Genomic DNA, 19896 nt, shown 5'->3' on the forward strand with positions numbered 1-19896 from the left:
GATGACTTAATTTGGCATTTTGTCACCGTCACATCACAGCTGTATTCTGTTTATCCACAAATCACAATCACATCTAGACTTTATCAATAGTATAGACAGAAACAATAAAATAAAATGAATGAAGAAATAGATGAATATGATATTTATCATCAAGATTTTACAACAGCTTCGGAATGGGAAGTACTTATTGCTCGTATAGAAGAGATAATTTCTGAATGGCATTTGACAAAATCTAAAGTCTCTAAAAGTTGTTCAGAATATTCAAAAAGGTGGATAACAAAATCAGAGGAATTAAAATTTCGAGGACTTTACTTTACGCTATCATATCATGCACTCGAATCTATTAAAAGTCAGGAGGTAGAAAACGACGAAAAGTCTTTGTTAACAGAACTACAAGAAGGACTTTGGAGTGCGACCACAAACTTTATGGATGATTTAGATGGTAGCCCTTATCCAGTTTCTCATTGGTTTGGATTAAAAAGATACTTAATGTTGTGTCCTAAATCTCCACTTGTAGACGGTAGTCTTATCAAGCTCATTATGAGTTCAGTTAATATTGCTTTTGCTAATGTAGATTGTGCTGTTGCATTCTTTGTGAAAATAAGGGAGCATTGGCAACATATTTACTTAGGAATATATGAAGATAATGAGTATAAAATGAGTTATGATATTATTCATTTAAAGCGTATTTCGAATCAGTGCTCTCATCTTAGTGGCCTTGTAAGTTTATTTAAGTCTAAAATATCTTCACCTGTACCTCTCGATGCAGTTGTAATATCTACAAAATTTTCATATGAATTAAAAGATTCTGATTCTTTTGCTTGGAGAAAAAGAAGTCATTCTAATGAGTTCTTGTCAATTGATGGTTTTGATGTCAAAAAGTTAATAGAGCTGCCCTTTGGGTCTGAGAGTAATCCATTGCACAGTGCACTTCTTAACGCAATATGGCCTCACTTCCGGGAAAGTGCTATAGTTGATTCTTCCACATTTTCTGATATAGATCCTATTATGGCACCCATGTGGACGATAACTTTAACATTAAGAAATAATTTAAGTTGTCAGTTGTCAGAAATTATTGGAAAAATTATGAATTTATTAGATAATAATAATCTGCTGATGGACACATTAGGATTGAGTAGAAGTTTGGGCTTGGTTAATCCTTTAAATAAGATTACAGAAGCACCTATCACAATATCCAAACTTGTTAAAGCTGCAGTGGGAAGAAATACTCAAATATCTGAATTCAAGGGGCCAATAACAGATGATTTGTTAATGCCTTTATTGTATTATGTATTTCCTGATGCCGTTGAGGATAATACTTTTCCTTATTCTGAAAGATTAGATGCAGAAAGTAAGAAGGTTTGTATTATTATTTTTATTGGGATAGCAGCAACAACAATATATACTTATTATGTAGTATCTCTAACTAATATAACCAATATAATTATCACAGTAATATAAATGAATAAATCATATTTTCAGGATATAAATGAAACCAAGTTGTGCAGTTATGTAAAAACAAGTCCTGAAGATGGTCTTGTTTGGAGGTTATCAGTTACTTCTGCTCGTTTGATGGATGCTGGAGGACTGCCTTATTTGGCTCATTTTTGGTATGAATTTACACAAGAGCTGCAATATAGATGGGAGCACAGAATACTTGTGCCTGGGTAAGTTAAACCAAGTACAGTAATACTCAATACATATGCTATAAACAAGACTTGATTTTGCAATATTTATTTTTAAGATATTTTTCATTATATTTAAGATTCCATTTGCAAATACTTAAACTTCTATTAAACAATGATTTCATGTTGTTAAGGTAGAAATATTTTTCCACTTGAACAAATGAACAAATAAACAAAACTCATTTGGGTGGTATAAACTTTATAAATTAATTTATTTACAAAAATACATTAAACATTTGCTTAATATTCAATAGCACCATTTGGATTGAGCTTCATTTAGCTATATTTAATTACATTATAATATTTAATGGCTTAAATAATTTAACTATATACAACAAATTAAACGAAAAATACAATCTAACTCTAACTTTCTATTTTTAAATACAGTTCAAGCTTGGAACAAACAGTCACTCGTTTGGTTCTTTTAGTCCAAATTTAAAATGAGCCTCAATAAAAATAGTCATTTTAGAGTAATTGAATGCATAATAAAACACATGCATATAGTATGTATTCAACTAATCATGTTAAATTACTTGTAAAGTCGGAAAGCTTGGTTATATTTTAGCATAAAGTATACACTTCACAAAATTATTATTGGGCACATTACATTTTAGGCATTGTAGTCATATTCAAATAATAGGTAAAAATTGTAAATATAAAATATATCTTTTACAAAATAAAATAAAACTGTTGAAAAAAATAGAATAATTAAAATAAAGATTATCCAATTTCAAATTTTCAACAATGTCAAAATAATAATATATAAAAGTAATGATTTACCACATCATGATGATGGTTATTTTGTTTTGAAAAAAATCACAAACATCTTTCAAAATTGCGATGGGAATCCAATGAATTCATCATATGTATTTCCTACAAGCCTAATTTATAATTTAAAAAAAATTGTCTATTTGTGTATTTTTTTTTTTACTCATAAGTATTTCTGTAACAGTACCAATTTTAAAACTATAATTATGGGATATGTTATAATTGAAGAATAATTTGTTGTCAAATTAGAAATAATTATGACTCCAAATTGGTTGAATTGAAAACTTTGAAAACCCTAATGTACATTTCTAACTATAGGTAGGTTGGTTTCCATTGAAACAGTCTCAGTTTAAATCAAGAAACGTCTCGACTTTTTCTTCTATGTTTGTGGCCGTGATGATGAATGTGCCGGTGTGGGCAGGTGTGAGCCACATGAGTGCAGTTCGAGACTTGAGCAGTTTTTTTTAATTGTTTTGGATTTTGCCACCCTAGATCACCCCACACCGTATTTCCTGCACGCTATAATGGAACCAAGCCACCCCTTGTTGGGTTTCGTGCCATATAAATATCCATATCATGGTCAGTCCAATTGTCTGAAGTATCGCAGTAGCCTAATCCTAGTGAACCTACACTATAACGACTGGCAGGACGAGATCTCGACCTCGGTCGTCTTCTAGAACCGGCAGTGCCACTAGTAGCACCGCCTGCTGCCCCGCTCAACGACAAACGCGATGCTCGTTCCGATGCTGCGCCCAATGATTGTCGAGATTGTCGTAGATCTAAAACGAATAAGACTATTGAGTATATTTGTAAATTTTACAATTAATATTAAAGAAAATAAAATTACTGTATACCAGTTCTTGATCCTAATAAGCTTCCCGGATATGCTGGAGCTCCGTATCGGCCGGAATGTGAATAACTATGTTGTGACTGCCCGTCGGCTAAGGAACGTGCTCTTCCTGGTCGACCTGGCAAAGGCTCAGGAGCCGCGGGTTCGGTATAAGAACGTGCTCTGGGTATTGATCGTGCACTATAAGCTGACACTTGGTCCCACTCACGTTGCTTTCCAAATGCGCCTAGCGTGGCTAGTGACGATAATGGTCCGCTGGGACTTGGTGTCCCGTTAAATCCCCCGCAGCATGGATTAGGAATTTTCTCTGGTAACTGTGTGTGTAACCGATGTACGGTACGAGAACGGCGACGTGATGCGGCGGCGAACACTAGAACAGCAACTACAATTGTTCCACATATTGCTGCACTGGCTGCTATAGTGATTTTGTCCATATTAGTTGCAGCAGCAGATACAGTGCGTACTTCACGGCACTGTGAGTATGGCACTGTTTCTGGAGTAACGTGAACTTCTTCCAATGAAATTACACAGACGACGATACATTCCTGTAAATAACATGCACATGTTTTCAACTGCGTGTAAGTATTAAAATAATTGGCCAAATAGCAAATTCAATACTACATTTATATATAAAAAAAAAATATGCATAATTATAATATATGATTATACCTGAGATGGAACATTTTTAATTTTGAATTCTCTTTCACTTGCTTCAAGAGGTGGTCCTTGCTTAAAACTCTTATCACCAAATAATCGATATACTACACGAAAGCCTAGTATATTAGCAACATTTGAATCCCATTGTATGATTACTGAGTTATCTTGTCTGTAAGCATTTTTTACTATAACTTCATTTGAATCGTCAATGATTGGTTTCTGTTGGGGGAAGTTCATTACCAATGGTGGTCTCTGATTAGGAGCATGGCGCCATGTAGGTGCAGCTGGACGCAAAGCTGGAGTTTTGTTTGTTTTATTAGCAATAGTCGTCGTTGTAGGAATTGTGGTTCTAGAAGTCGTCGTTTCAGTAATGTTGCGTATTGGGGTACCGAACGTTGTTGTAGAGGAATAATTTGACTGTAAATCAGCTGAAGTAGAAGAGGGCATCGGTGTTGTAGTTTGACTTACATTGGACTCATTCACAACCGTTGTTTCTACATTTACAGTTAGATTCGAATCATGTTCACAAATAAGTTCGTTGGGCTCAAAACTATAAAATCCACGTTCACGGAAATGAGACGGACTGCCACAAAATTGAGGGTTTCTTTCACGTGAAGTAACTTGTAGCTCCCCGTTACGAATCCATTCAATTATCCATCGTAATCGACAATCACAACTTAAAAAGCGGCCACCAAGGCTTAATCCTCTAAGGCTGTGATTAAGGTGCGCTAATGCTTTTTCTTCAACAGTTCGCAGTGGATTTCCGTCCAATGCCAATAAAGTTATTGAAGGATTTTTTAAAAAAGCATCTGTAGGTAACTTATTAAGTAAATTAAACCCTATATCCAAAACTCTTAAATCCGATAATGTAGCTATAGCTTCAGTGGGAAATTCTGGTAATAGATTGTTTAATAGACTTAGTGAACTTAATGTATTTTTTATGCCGTAAAACGCATCTTTTTCTAAATTAACTAATAAATTTCTTTCTAGATTGAGGGCGGTCAATGAGTCCAATCCTTCAAAAGTACTTATGCCCTCTGGTCCGGGTAGTTCTCTTATGCTGTTTTGTGAGAGGTCGAGAAAGGCAAGACTTCGTAGTCCTCTTATACACTCTGGTACAGTTTTTTGCTTCGTTCCCTTGAGATTTAAGTTTTTCAGCGAACTTTCTAATCCAGCAAATGCTTGAGGTGCCAATGTTACATTATTATCAGATATTTTGAGTGTTGTTAGTTCTTGAAGAGTCGAAAAAGAGTAGTTTGCGATATATGTTATTTTATTTTTGGAAATGTCCAACAAAGACAAATTTGTTAAAATTCTTAATGCCTTTACTGGCACTTCGGTCAACTCATTGTCCTGCAGGTTTAGATTCTTTAAGTATTGGCCTTGACCTTTGAATGCATTATTTTCTATTTTTTTTACTCTGCATCCCGATATCTGTAAGTTGTGTATCGCTAAATTTATAAACATTTCATCGGTTATTGAATGAATTGTAGAATTATTAATATACAGAAGATCTATAGATATTTTCCTTGCACTTGAATTCAGCGTCGATAATAAAGTTGGAAAATCGACCTGTAAAAGATATTACATTATTAAGAACAAAAATAATGCTTAGATTAGTTACTAATTGTATTATCTAATTTATAATTGTATTTCGTCATATTATACCTGATCACATTGTACAGACATTTGTCTGGCTAGGTTAAAAGCACATACGCATGTTGCTTGTAATTCTGGCAAATCGGTCCAAGGGCACTGTGCGTGCGTGCAATGAAAAATAGCCATAAGCAGTGGCAGCAACAACCGGAATCGAGGATGTGTGTGTTTTTCCTGAAAACAAACATTTTTTTTTTATTCAAAACATTTTAAATTTAAATTGGAAAAAGTTGTGCAGTATATTGCTTATAATTCGTTTTTAGTGAATCTATAAAAATCTATAACGGTATTATACATTTAGTTGCGGCTATACCGTGCTCCATAAATTTGATAGTTAGATGATGCTTGAAGGTATTGATTATTCAAGCAAATTTTGATAATTATTTAGTACGATGGCGATGGTATGTCGACGGTCCGATAAAGTGGCAACTGTTAAAGTGATAAACCGCAATCAAGCGGTGCACGGACCGTTGAAGAGAGAAGTGCATTGCAGTTGCCTCGAGCTACTAGTCCGGAAAACTGGCTTTCCCTGCACGAGTAATGTTTAATACGTGACTATTGTGTAGCAGACCATGCCCGTACTATTGTTTTCATTGTAGGTTGACAATTTCTTTAACGGTTTAACATTTTTATTTATCGATGTCTCATGAATATGTTTATGTCATAAAAATATTAAAACGTAAGTAAACACGTCAAAATTTCATGTACAAATTGTTCTGGGTGCTAAGGCAATCGCAACTATATTCCTATGAATGAGTCTATACTAACAATAGAATTTACAGTAATTTTACGTAAATTTAATTTATAAAAAAGAATCGCGAGGCCTTATACTCGTATTAAATTTTATATATCAATGTTACTGATTATAATATTTCCCAAATGTAAATTTAAAAAATAATATGTACCTTTTGTTGTAATCCGTATTAAAAAAATGCAATACGTAATGAGCTGGAATTGCTTCCTTTTTACATAAAGCGATTTGTTCTACAGCGTATACAATGCGGAAGATGCCGTTTTTCATGAATTACGCCCGACATACATGGGTCTTTTTCGGAAACATACATATGTTTCCTAAAGAGTTTTTCCATCACCGTCGGGTAAGATATTGATTTAAATATATATAACGTCAATTACGCTTGGTCGGATGAAGAATCTTCATTTAAAATCCACCTAATGTCATCTTCGCAAACAGTCAAAACAATCAATTACAAATAATCGATTATAACGGCAAATATTGTTATTCGGCAACAGGTATAAATACTCGTAGGAAAGCAAAAGTCTTTTTTACTTTTGGCATTTAATTAATTGAGCTTGTATCGCGACTCTTTGAGAAATTAACTTTCGAATTATTCAAGTTTAAATTAGCGTTAACGTTTGCAACTGGACGGGGCCGTAGAGCTTGTACCACTGGCCCATTTAGCCGAGTCAACAGTCAACCGTCATCCGATTTCGCCGATAACGGTACTCGGCTCAGTTTAGACGACGACGTGAGAGTGAGATGTACATGGTTCACTTTCATGTTCCTTTGTATATTATTTTTCGACAGTTAAACAAAAATTACTTTTACTTCTTACGCGATACGGTTCATACTTATTACTTACATTTTGCAAATATTTTCGTGTTTATTATAGTTTAATAGCCACCGGAAACCTTTTCATATACATTTATATATATTAATATGTTTATCCTATATGCAAGCTATTATCACGAATCAAATATCAAGTACATTGAAACATACCGATTATTTTAACAATTCAACATCATATGTTCTCTTTTAGGTAAACTACACTTTTGGTAAACACACACAATACTCACTAAAAAAGGCCTTTCGCGATGAAAACAAAAAAATGTAAAAGTCTGATATTGGTAAAAAGTCTATGCAATTGGCTTGGCTGCCGCTAAAACATAAATATATATTTTTTTAAATATATGAAGCATAACTTCGTATAATATTATTATTATTATACATCGGCTATTATATTATCAAACAATTTATCTTTTAATGATATATCATTTTAATTCAAGTTCAATTGATTTACCATCGCGATTTTGACAAAGGATACGTTGAATTATTTAGTTTTATTTTATTTGAATTTTTATAATACATATTGTTATTATGAAAATTATGCAAGACATACAATTATTAATTACCAAATTGGTTTGCCGTAGAAACTGTAATACATAAATAATAGTTCAGATACTTTAAGACTAACTTACCTACTAGTTTTTGTTATTTAATGAAATATCTAATATGTAATTGATTCATAAAATAGCGATAATATAACTCAAATAGATATTACCGAGGTAGTTGGTAAAATAAAGCAAAATATTATTATAGCTATTTTTAAAGTCGACAGAAATAGTAATCAGTATCAATACTAAGATAACCTCTGTAAATGAATTAGTTCAAGGATACTGTAATAGATGGCGTTGTGTGTCTTTTACATCGCGCTATCGTTTGGTTCACCTGCAAGCTATAAGTAATGTTGACAATCAAGTCAGTCCGATCTTTCTAAAGGTTACAATGGGGAATGATGATCGGGCTAATCATGCGTCTGCGTGAAGTCCGCCACCGATTGTTACGCATTCAGGCGGGCCAAAATCCTTCTGACCCCTAACCTTTTCACTACATATGAAATGTAGTGAATGAGATAGAAAGATCCACTTTAATATAATATAAACAAACGTGTATCAGTATTGAGTATTCATTATTTTCTATTAAAGAATAATGAATGCTGCGATTTAATAAATAAAATAAATTTTAGGCTTGTTCAGTCTTAAAATAAAAATACTTAGTGTTTAAATTTTTCAATATATATTTGGGAGTATAATAAGTCAAAAGTAAATGGTAAAAAATAAAACAGTGAGGAATTGAGGATTTCCAAAACCATGCATTTCATGTTACTTACTATAATATTAATTGTAATAAATTGGTGGCAAGGCTTTGTGCAAGCCCGTCGTCATTGTTTTGTTAGTAAGTGAGCCAGTCTAACTATTGTACAAGGGACGTGACATCTTTGTTTCCAAGGTTAATGGTGCATTGACGATATGGGGAATAATGATAGTTTAAGTATGTATAATGTATAGTGTTTCACAGGCCATATAAAGGTTTTGTGCTTTGCCAAGCGAACGCGTCCAAAACTATAACAGATAACTTTGAATTTAAAATTACGTTTCAAAATGTTTACAGTAAAATCTGCACCACGTTGATGATTTCCTTTCATATTGTTTTTTTTTAATGGATTCTACACGATAGTTTTATGTCTATGAGTTACTTAAAAGAAACAAAAGAGGCTTAATTTTTATTAAAAAAAATTCTTTACGCAAAAATTGCCGCCTTCGGTTTAGAGTTTGAAATGAATTAATCCGATACGAATGAAGATTTACCAGTTTGTTATTGCTTTCCAATATTTGTAATTATCTTATTGTCTATAGTTGAATTGGATTTTGCACCAAATATTTCTCAGTAACAACCCGTTGCCTGGACTTTGCAATTGTATAAACTCTCGTGCCTCGAAAATCATGTACAGCTTTGGTTCTGCGCCTGAACTCTATCCGGTAGAATCGGATTTGCCGTCTCGGATTATTAGAGTGAGGGAATAGAGAGTGCGCCTGTATTTGTATTTGTGCACTACAATATGTCCTGCGTAGTTGGCTGGTCTCTCTTCAGATTCGTTCCTGTGGCCGAAATCGGTGTGGACGACATATTCATATATCTTATTATTGCTTAAAATATTTTGGAATCAAACGAAATCAATGTGCGAAGTTAATATAGTTTACTTAATATTGTATGGCATGTAAAAGTGTTTTCATTACATTTTTATGTAAAATCGTATTGCACATATATTAAAATATAATAATACCTTTTTTTAAATTGGGTTGTTATAAGGGCGGCAATTTTTATCAAATAATCATTATTTTACTAGATTGTATTGTCAGCAGAACAAAGATTTTCTTTTTTCTAACTCATACGACTGAGTGGGGAATTGTTTTAAAAAAACAACATCTATTATAGATATTTACAAATAATTGAAGTTAAATAATATTTTCTATATTAAATTTATACTGTATTTTTGTCGTATCTTGAATGCCAATCATTTTGTTACAAAGAATGCTTAGAAAGCGCGTCTCCCTATACAGTTGCGTTCTTATATTTTGTCTTGTTAGTGTGATTAGTTGACGTCGTTAAGTTTTTTATCACCATTCCGAATATTTAATACTGAATACGAAACAAATTTTATTCTTAAAATAATTTTTCAGACTAGAGTATTTTTTATAAGTAATATTAGGAAAATAGAAGACCTATATCAGGAATATTTTTCAACATATTTTGATCACGGTAAATCATACATAAAATCTTCTATATTATTAGATCTTTTTCTTTATTTTGCTTTCCATAAATTGAGGGAAGACATCGAAAGTTCGAGAGTTTGAAACTTTTGAATTTGACACAAATAACACGTGTTGAACTTATAAGGAATTGGAGTTTGTCAATGAAAGCCTTTCGTGTTATACCTAATGCCCACGCATGTAAAACGTTATAAGTAGCGTTCGACTAGCGGCGGGATCATACCGTGTGTTATAAATAACATTCGTTATAAAAGAAATATAATTAATATATTTTACAGCAATTTCGATTTTTCCGGAAAGTTTTTCACCTGAAACCCTTATCTGAATATCAGGCAAATTTGACGCAATTTTAGAACCTTTTTCAGGATACACAAAATAAATATATGTAAATATAATTATAACAGAATATATAAGAATAATTGTTCATTCTTAACATATTATTATGATAATCTGATTTAAATAAAAAAAAGCAAATTTAATTTGTTCGGTAACAGATGAATTCAATTATTACTCAAAATATAAATCGTATACAAAGTATGACTCAGCAATTAATGTTTTCAACTTTGATTCTTTGTTATTGAAACTATTCAAATTTCATACCTCTCTATGGTTTTCAAATATAACATTTGTTTACTTAGTAAAATATTTACCATTTTACGGCGCATATCATTAATTTCAGTTTTTTTTATTTTCAAAATATATTTATTAATATTTTAGAAACTTGTTGTTTTAGAAACTAATAGTTGTCATAAGATGGTTACGGTAGTTATAATGTCTTTATAACTACTAACTTATCATTATGTTGTATTTAACGAACTAGTCGTATTTTTAAAGGATTTAAAATTTAAATGCATGAAAATCGCGTCAGTTTGGCAATGTTTTTCACGACTCTGTAACGTGTTTAGGTACAATTCGCTAGGTTATTAGTATGTAACTGGCTCGCTCGTCTATCATAATCTTGAAAGTCTCGGTTCGAAGTTGAGTATTCAAGAAATCCTTGGTAGCAGCCACTGATTTTTCATGTGCTTAATTTGTGTTTATAATTAATTTCGTGCTCGTGGTGATGGAAAACATTATGAGGAAATCTGCATGTGTCGGATGTTATCTTTCCACACGTGTAAACACAAACATTTAGTGCAGATTGCTGGTTCAGAGTAGATAGAGCCTTGGTCGAACACTGGGACATATACAGGCTGTTACACTAACGTGCTTTAAATTACGGGTGTGCATCTGTGTCTTCGCACACACTTGTGCACTATAATATAATTAAATATGAAAGTAGTCGCCATGGCTGCAATTGATCAAGAGGACAATTTACTTCGATATTTATAACATTTATTATAAATAGATCAAATATTTGCAATTATTTAACCGGTTGTTGGTAATGGACATTAATAAATCTTGAATGTTAACGTGTAATTACGTCTGACTAAACTGACGGGAAGTTTTATTGGATATCCCCGATTTTAAGTTTGTGCAACATCCTGTACAATCTTGTTAGTGTAATTATATTATAAATATGGCAACATTCAAGGCGTGGTTCTTATTATACAATAAGCGATACCAGTATAATGTAAACGTTAATAAGTTATAAACGGTATTAATTGCAATATAAGTGATACCTATTACAAGTTCGTAGATTAAATGTTTTTTCCTTGTTTGAATAAATTATTGTTTTCCATTTACGTAAATAGTAATAACTTAATATTTGAAAATATTTTTCAAACATTCATGCGATGTTATTATAGTTAATGTATGTATAATTAGTACGATATTTTTCCACAATATAAGTTCTGTTTTAGGTATTTCCTGAATACTATTCGTTTGTAGATAATAATTAACTTTTTACAAAAGAGACAAATATACATTCGTTCGTAACAGGAATGTGAGTAAAAAGCAAGGTATGCGGTGATGCGTTAATGATGAGTGGGGGCTCGGCGTAAAAGCCGCGGCCGCGATGGCGAGCGACGCGCGACCATCTCGTCTTACCGTTCCACATAATTATACGGACACGGTATGATACTGCCTCTTCTCGATCTCGTTAGCTTTGTTAGTAAACCAGTCCTAATCATAAAATTTTCTGGTGCCACTTTAAATGGTACTTATAGGTCAGCTACGAAACATTGAACGAAATGTGGCTCTTTATAATGACAATATCTTCTTTGTAACTTAAATTCTAAGTTTAATAATTTTTTTTTGGGGAAATTAACTAACTAAAAATGAACGTGTCCTATATACATCTGTTTAACTTATAACCTGTTAGGTTATGAAATGGTGAAAACAATGCATAAATTTGCTATTTGTTTATTGAGGAGTTTCTATCTATGTCCCAAGATCTTCATAAGATCCTAATATAATATACACTAAAATCTTCCCTGGAAAAAGATGCATTTCTCAACATAAACCCCATTCCAATCGGATGTGTAATTTTTGAGAAAATCGCGGACGTAAAGGCTTGCTTACATACATACGTTTTGAAGGAAGAGGCTCCTTTTTTGAAGTCGATTAAAAAAAAAGAAAAACGTCTATTGAGGAAATGTTGCGATCTTAAATTTACGCGATATAGGTACAGCAACACTAACAGCAGGTAACATTATTTAAACTTACTTGTTTTCTCTGCCTTTTTTATCTGTAGCAATAATGCTATGGATTTTAACGTCACATCAGTTTTAACGGTTTAATATCAAACGAAGGTGCGAAAGTGAGTGGGTCATATTTATGAAAATAACTTTCTATAGCCTATTTAAATAGATGTAGCGCCTCATTGACAATGTAGTACAGGTACATTTAAAATATTTAAATAACATTTTTATTTTATTTAAGTATGGCCATTGCTCATTGTTTATTAACTTTTTAAGAGATATTCATAAAAGGCTTAATAATTACCCTAAGTAATGTATTTCAAAAATAATATAAAATAACTGAAATTGTTTACAGTGCTACTTTTAAAAATTAGTGAGTACGTACAAATTTAAAATTATTTTAATCATATAAAATTAAAATTAATATTGGATGCAGTCACAATTCATTTTCCAATTGCATGAAATGTCTATGTAGTCGTTATGGAATTTTCTCATTTATCTTCTGATTTATCTGTGAATTCTTGTCAGAAAAAAAGACGTTAGATACATTGGTTCTAAACTTTAATGGCTATAATGATTGGTATTCATCAATCTTATAAGGAACGTGACACGGTGCTGATGCACAGCGCTTCGCACCTGTTGAGTTCAATAAACTAGCAAAAGATGCTTTAACATCGGAATCTATTCACATGATAGAACGATAATTTTAAAATATATTTATATTTTATGTTATTACGTGAAGAGTTTTTCTGATTGTACGTACTCATCTCTAATAGAAACTATTGATGTTTTTTTGTTCATTTGATATTCCAATTCTGAAAAAGGTTTATTACGGTTACGGTACTGAGGTTTTATCCCTTACATATCGTTATATGTAAGGGTTAAAACCGTGTGATAGAACTAAGTAATCATTAAGATTTTATAATATTATAAAAAGTGTAGAACTAGTATCCGTTGATTTTCATGCGGGTTATATAAATGTAATTATATAATCTGACTAACTAAGCCGGATGAACTTGCCAATGCGCCAGTTCTTTTTGGTATAATAAATATCTAAAATGAAAGATGACAATTTAATAATACTTTTAAGAGTCTTTAAGCAGGTATATTCTATAATTGAGTTTGTTTTCTAATAATATAAAAACACCGACGAGATTGCTTTAACACGTAAATAATACTAAATTGATATTTTATTTAAGTATAAATAATTATATATTTATAAATTATTCAAATGAATGTCGACTGCATGCATTGATTACTTATCAATAAAATTAAATTTCTAATTTCTTAGCCATTTTATTAAAGTCTAGCGTAAAGTGAAAGAGATATTTTATTTTGGCATAAAAATAACCGGTTTCGAAAACTAGGCAATTTCTCGAAGTTTCTAATAATTATAACGTTTGTGTTATCGAAATTTTTGATGATTTCATATTTGAAAAGTTTGTTATCTACAACGGTGAAGTCGATAATTATTGTATTAAAGTTATTAAGTTAGCGTAATTATAGATTCGCATTTACGTTATGAAAATTAAATCATTTGTATTATTTCGTTTTAATTAACACTTAAGCTGTCTGAAAGAGATCGTTTTTAACTGTATTATTGATCGATAATCGATAAGACTGCCTTTTGTTAACACTTTCGTAAAATTTAAGGTTGAGTATGTTATTTTATATATTCGTGTACAATAATGCATATTTATATTGTATTTACTTTATCTTTGTTGTAATATAATGTAAAAAACCCAATATATGAATCGAAACGAATCGAGTCGAATATGATATATTTCGATTTTAAACAATTTACTTGACTTTTTAATGGCGATTGAAATGAAAATATCATCATTTTATATGTTGTTACATTTATACAGCAATGGTGACAAATAATCTATAAATAGTAAAAACTTATTTTGATTGAATTTAATGCGGTTTTTAATATAATTTTGGTGATTTATTTCGAAAATTGTTGTTTATATTGTACACTCATATTATTTAAATAATATGATGTTCTCTTATTAAAAAAAAACTTAGTTGTATAAAATAAATAAAACCTTTGGTTCAATTTTAATTAATTACGCACAATTAACTTATAAAAAAATGTTATCATTTTTGAAATGTTCTGTTAATAAAAATTGCCGTGTACACTTTGCTCTTAATATAGACTCATTTCCAAAGGGTAGGTATGTTATGATTGTGATATATTATAAGTAGGTTATGAGATAATAGGTATTGTATATTGGTGTATGTCATTTAAAAAACATAGTATAGTCCTTGTTTTTCAAAGTCGGGTAGGCTAGTTCTTGTTCTGACTGAGCAATTGAATCAAATGTGCACGCAATGGTGGCGCAATCTGATTATACAGATGAATCATAATGTTGAAGATGCAGTAATTTGGCTTTGATAACATAATTACTAATTTTTAAAGAAAATTTGTCTTGCTATTAATGAAATTTGACAAAAATGTGTATGTCATTCATATTTATGTACATAACGATCGTAATAATCACATAGAAGTCAATATCACAACTGAGCTAAGGGGGCATTGTCTTAAGTTGCGGAGTGGGATAACATATTAAGATTAAGTCGAAAAATATAATGTCCTATAAAATGGTTATCAAATATACTTGTTACGTAACTTCAATACTTTTCCAATAAGTACAACCAGAAGCGCCGGCAGTAAAAACTTCATAAAACTTAAAGTATTGTTTATTTAATTAACACGGTGACGGTTTGCGTCATTTTATGAGCCATCATACTCTCAGACGGTATCATAAAATATTGATGGACATAGTCTTGGAGTGGGTTTACACATTTAATACTATCTACAATAACTTTGATCGTGTACTTAGTTTTAAGTCTTAGTTTAGTTCTACTGTCTGACAGCAATTACTGTAAAATAATGATTTTTGTCAATAAAATATATCTGCAAAATTCGTATAATTGAGATATTTTGATATTAAATCTATGAAATTCAGTGACATCACTGTTCAATGGACGGTCATGTTTGACGTTTACGGGTGAATTCAGAAAATGATAATTTCGCGCAAGGCGTACGCAGTTAGTAAATTTATATGTTTAGTTCTATTTATTTTACCCGAGCGGTTATCTATTATAATAACAAGATGAAACTAAATTGTACCGTTTTTTTATTTATTATAAAAAAGTAGTAGTAAGCGATCTTTATATTTAAAGTGACATTATGTTACCTCAAGTAATATTTTCTTCATTTTATTGTGACTCACTCTCACTCGTCACTTTCTTAAGTTTAAGGGACTATTGCAGACCGTATGTATATATATGTCTGTTTACTGAAAGCATATTCAAAGATATTTTTCGTTAAAATTTTTAAATAATTGGCTCCAGGTGGCAGCATTATTCCAATAATAGAATAATATAGCAAAAAAATACGATAAGATTTGAAATTTGCTCCTATAATAAAATGTAGAGCTACTTTTCATGAATGAATATATGTCTCGAATGCTTAATACCGTACTATAAAGTAATCTACGCTAGTCACAATAGCGGTCCCACGGCGACGACAACAACGTAGGCGCCGCTGAATCGTTAGGCGAGTACACGTCGACACAGTTACCCTGTCTATTGTCTCGGGTTCGACGCCATAGGGTTTTTGTCCGTTTGCTGATCTTTAGTGAAATTTGCGGAAATATCGCGACGTTGATGAATGAATGAAAATCCAAGAACGCCTTTCATGAGTTTTGTTACCTTCCACATTTCCTGTTCATTGACTTATAGATGCAGACGACGTTCGAAATATTTAAGAAACTATTTATCAACATAAAATAAATGTTTCGTTTTTATGTATTAGAACTTCAATTATATGAGAAATTTGAATAAATTAATTTTGTATTAAACAGTTTATACTGCCTTTTAACATAACATCATTAATGTATTTTTATCGTTTGATCCGATAATTTGGATATTTCGTCTCTTTAATAAGATTAAATATATTATATATAACTATTTAAGCCATTCGTGTTTTTATCTGCGAAGTATAAGTGAACATGAACGAGTACTATTTCACAATAAAGGCTCAAAATAATACTACAAACTGAAGAAAGGCATTGCCATGTCGAGTTAGACTTACGAAGTACTTATTAGTAACACACGATTAAACTTGCAAATAACAAATACCTAAAGTGGCGGTTAACAGCTTACCCTCTAATTGTGTTTACTCTACTACTCTTCACTAAGGTTTTTCAAATAATGAGTTTTGTATAAAATTAAATTATTAAAAAAATATGAAAAATTAAAATTGTAAAGACTTATTGAATGATTTTATAAATGTTTTTTTTTTTTTTTTTAAATTATGTTTTATACACAAATGTGTCATGTTTTATACACAAATGTGTCATAGTAATCAAATACCGTTACTTTAACGTATAGTGAACATCAAAACCTCTGTGTAGTATGTTGGATTACTAAGATAACTCAATGATGTTAATTGAGTTATGACAGTGCATATTAAAAGCTTTTAGCTCAACTAAGTTTTCGTACGTATCAGTTAACAATAAGCCCTGTTGTTGACAGACTTAAGTATACCATTAATGAGCTATCACTTAATTTATGATATTTGTTATTTTCACAATGTAGCGTTTTACTTCAGACGGGTAATATACTTGTTATAGAAATTATACATTTCAGTCTGCGGGCGCGTTTTCTCTGCGTTCTTACCATATTGCTGAAATTCCTTTTCACTTTTCCAAATATCCTATGAAACTGACCACTTTTTACAATCACTGTCACGTTAAAATTTTGCGTATTCACAGACTTTCATAATCGGTTCACAACAGTGGGAAAGGGGTCACTTTCGAGGCATTCGAGCTTTTGGTAACAGTGTCAGGCAGGGTTAGGTCGGTTTAGCCCCATGACTGTGGGATGGATGCGCGCGCGACTCTCGTTGGCGTCGGACTGTGCGCGCGCACGGCCCCACCACTTCGCCCTGACCTACACACAGTTGCCGTGGACGCATCGACTCCGGTAAACAAACGGTTCAGCGACCGATTAGGCATTAAGCATCTTGAAAAAGTTGCTGCTCTGACGCCAGCCCCTGCTCTCTGGTTTCGCTTCATATTTATAATTCAATATAGATAACGGTTCTCGGAGTGCTCGAGCGCTTACGTTACTTCGCACAGATTGTAGGCCAAGGCATAAAATCAAAGGAATATCATTCTGTAAATCGAATTGAAATAAAGTATATTGTGTCTCGTACATACTTACTTTTCCAATGTTATTAGGTATCGAAGAACGAAGAAGTTGCTTAATTACAAATTTACATACACGAAAGAGAAAATGTTCTGGTATAGTGTGATAGTCGTTGCGCATTCTTTGATTTTTTCGCTGGCTTTTCGAGGTCATGTATTAATTTCTTAAAAACGCCTTATGTGAAAGTTAAAACGAAATTCTACTAAGAGATTATTTCGTTATCTAATAAATATATGTATGTACATCGGTTAGTTTTTTTATTAGATATAGTTTAATGTAAAATATTTCTATTATAAATATTTTATTTTGTTGGTTTTAGAATGGTGGATGGCGCGCCAAATGCTCGGACTTGTCTGCTTCATCAGAAATTACAATTATTGAATTGCTGTATAAAAAAAGCCCAAGAAGGATCTAGTAATGCAACGGGTAATTCATCTGAGGAGGAATTCTTCGACTGCTCAGATGAAGAAGGAGCAGATGACCAATTACCTTGGGATCGACCAGTTGGACGCTTGAAAAGACTCGATGACGCTACACTAAAAAATGGCGCCCCACTTTATATTCCTCGGACTCAGGTGAATGCAGTTACAGTTCGGTTTTATATTTTTATTGAATAAAATTAAAATATATATGTAATTACCCTTATCAAATTCAGGACCCGGCTCCTAAAACTGAAGATCAATTAGAAGAGGATGCTGAATTGATGGTGAGATTGGGTGACGATGCTAAGGCATCAGAGCTTCGTGCAAGGATGATGAGCGCATCTCTTCTTTCGGATATGGAGGCCTTTAAGGCTGCTAATCCCGGAGCTGAGCTGTGTGACTTTGTGCGATGGTATTCACCTAGAGATTGGAAACCAGACGACGGTGGTTCCTTAGGAGACCGTATGCTCTTACCCGGGAATCCTTGGGTCGAAGCGTGGAACGTAGCGCGACCTGTGCCAGCGGGTCGTCAACGACGCCTTTTTGATGAAACGAGGGAAGCAGAACAAGTGTTACATTTTCTTCGATCTAGATCAGTAGGCGCTGTTGGGGAACTTTTATTACCTGCTTTGTTAAAGGCAGGCGCTTTGAAAGCTATGTCTGAAGGAGCTTCCACAACAAGCTCATCAATAGGAGGAGTAGATAAAAGACGTACTTTTGAAATTGCCGCAAGAGAGTTATTTGAAGCTGAAAAAGAAGCTTGCCGGTCTATTTGTGTGCGAAAAGTGTTAGGGAACAGTGCTGAGGGTAAGCCTTTGGACGCTGCTGGAAGGTCAAGGGTTTTGTCTGCGATGGGCGGCGCCTTGCCTGCACCGACACGTCGTGAATTTACTTTGAGGGTGAAAGACGAAGTGGGTCCGCAAGTGATGCGCGCAGCTCTCTCTAATGACATGACTATAATAGGTGCTTTCACTGAACGTACCGTTTGTTTATAGACTCATTTGAGTTGTTTCGACAGTTACAATTCATGGATTTGATTAATACTAAAGTCAATTTCAATAAATTTTATTTCAAATAACTTGTATTGGATATTTAAAGGAATTGAAAGATATCATACGTATGATGTACGTATGTTTTGAATTTTAATAATTTCTTTAGTTACAAAATCAAAAATTAAGTAACAAAATTTACAAAATTGTTCAATATTTTTATGAGTAGATAGAATAAAAGATTGAGTCAATAAACTAGATAGATTTCTATATAATCGTTAGCTAGAACTGCTAGGTTGGTACTAATTGTTGGTTATAAATTAAGAAAAAATATTGTTGGAATTTTACAATATAGGTACGTAAGAGTTAATTGTTGTGGAATAATTGATCTCTTGTGAAGAGAATGTTTAATATGATTTCTAATTTTAATAAATTTCCAACCGACACGATATTGAATATATTTCGTTATGTAAATATTTATTTTAACGCTAAAACGCAAAAATTTTACCTACTTTTTTTTTGCCACGTGTATGTTACAAAGCTGTTATCGTTTATATTATTTTATACAAAGATAATAAAATACAATTATTAAGCAAATTGCAAATGCATTTTATTCAAATATCTTCCCTTTGAGTTCTAAAGTTGCTAGCTGAAACAAAATCAGACATAGTTGGTTATTTTGAATGTATAAACCTTATCCCTTCATGTTTTGTGTTT

The 19896-nt window shown here is 32.2% G+C and overlaps 2 protein-coding genes across 2 annotated transcripts; one reads left to right on the forward strand and one right to left on the reverse strand.

Annotated features, from left to right (window-relative positions):
- Window positions 1-32: 32 nt before the first annotated feature.
- Window positions 33-19701, forward strand: LOC125077171 (rab3 GTPase-activating protein catalytic subunit). Its single transcript, XM_047689004.1, has 4 exons — window positions 33-1359; window positions 1483-1667; window positions 18088-18343; window positions 18424-19701. The coding sequence occupies exons 1-4, from the start codon at window positions 115-117 to the stop codon at window positions 19183-19185; spliced, it is 2448 nt and encodes an 815-aa protein (XP_047544960.1). The 5' UTR covers window positions 33-114; the 3' UTR covers window positions 19186-19701.
- LOC125077170 (leucine-rich repeat and immunoglobulin-like domain-containing nogo receptor-interacting protein 1) lies at window positions 2602-17478 on the reverse strand. The gene is made up of 5 exons (XM_047689003.1): window positions 17238-17478; window positions 5629-5790; window positions 3973-5532; window positions 3308-3848; window positions 2602-3232 (listed from the first exon to the last, which is right to left on the reverse strand). Exons 1-5 carry the CDS (start codon window positions 17238-17240, stop codon window positions 2973-2975), a joined length of 2526 nt encoding a protein of 841 aa, XP_047544959.1. The 5' UTR covers window positions 17241-17478; the 3' UTR covers window positions 2602-2972.
- Window positions 19702-19896: the final 195 nt, after the last annotated feature.

Source organism: Vanessa atalanta, chromosome 3, assembly GCF_905147765.1.
Source record: "Vanessa atalanta chromosome 3, ilVanAtal1.2, whole genome shotgun sequence".
In the NCBI taxonomy this organism is placed as follows: domain Eukaryota; kingdom Metazoa; phylum Arthropoda; class Insecta; order Lepidoptera; family Nymphalidae; genus Vanessa; species Vanessa atalanta.

Bases quoted from the DNA above. Each gene is read 5' to 3' on its own strand.
- LOC125077171 (XM_047689004.1), top strand. From the start codon at position 115: ATGAATGAAGAAATAGATGAATATGATATTTATCATCAAGATTTTACA. The intron at 1,668-18,087 runs GTAAGTTAAACC...TGTTGGTTTTAG, and splicing joins CACAGAATACTTGTGCCTGG to AATGGTGGATGGCGCGCCAA. The intron at 18,344-18,423 runs GTGAATGCAGTT...TATCAAATTCAG, and splicing joins TTTATATTCCTCGGACTCAG to GACCCGGCTCCTAAAACTGA.
- LOC125077170 (XM_047689003.1), bottom strand. The intron at 5,533-5,628 runs GTATAATATGAC...TATCTTTTACAG, and splicing joins TGTCTGTACAATGTGATCAG to GTCGATTTTCCAACTTTATT. The intron at 3,849-3,972 runs GTATAATCATAT...TGTTATTTACAG, and splicing joins TTAAAAATGTTCCATCTCAG to GAATGTATCGTCGTCTGTGT.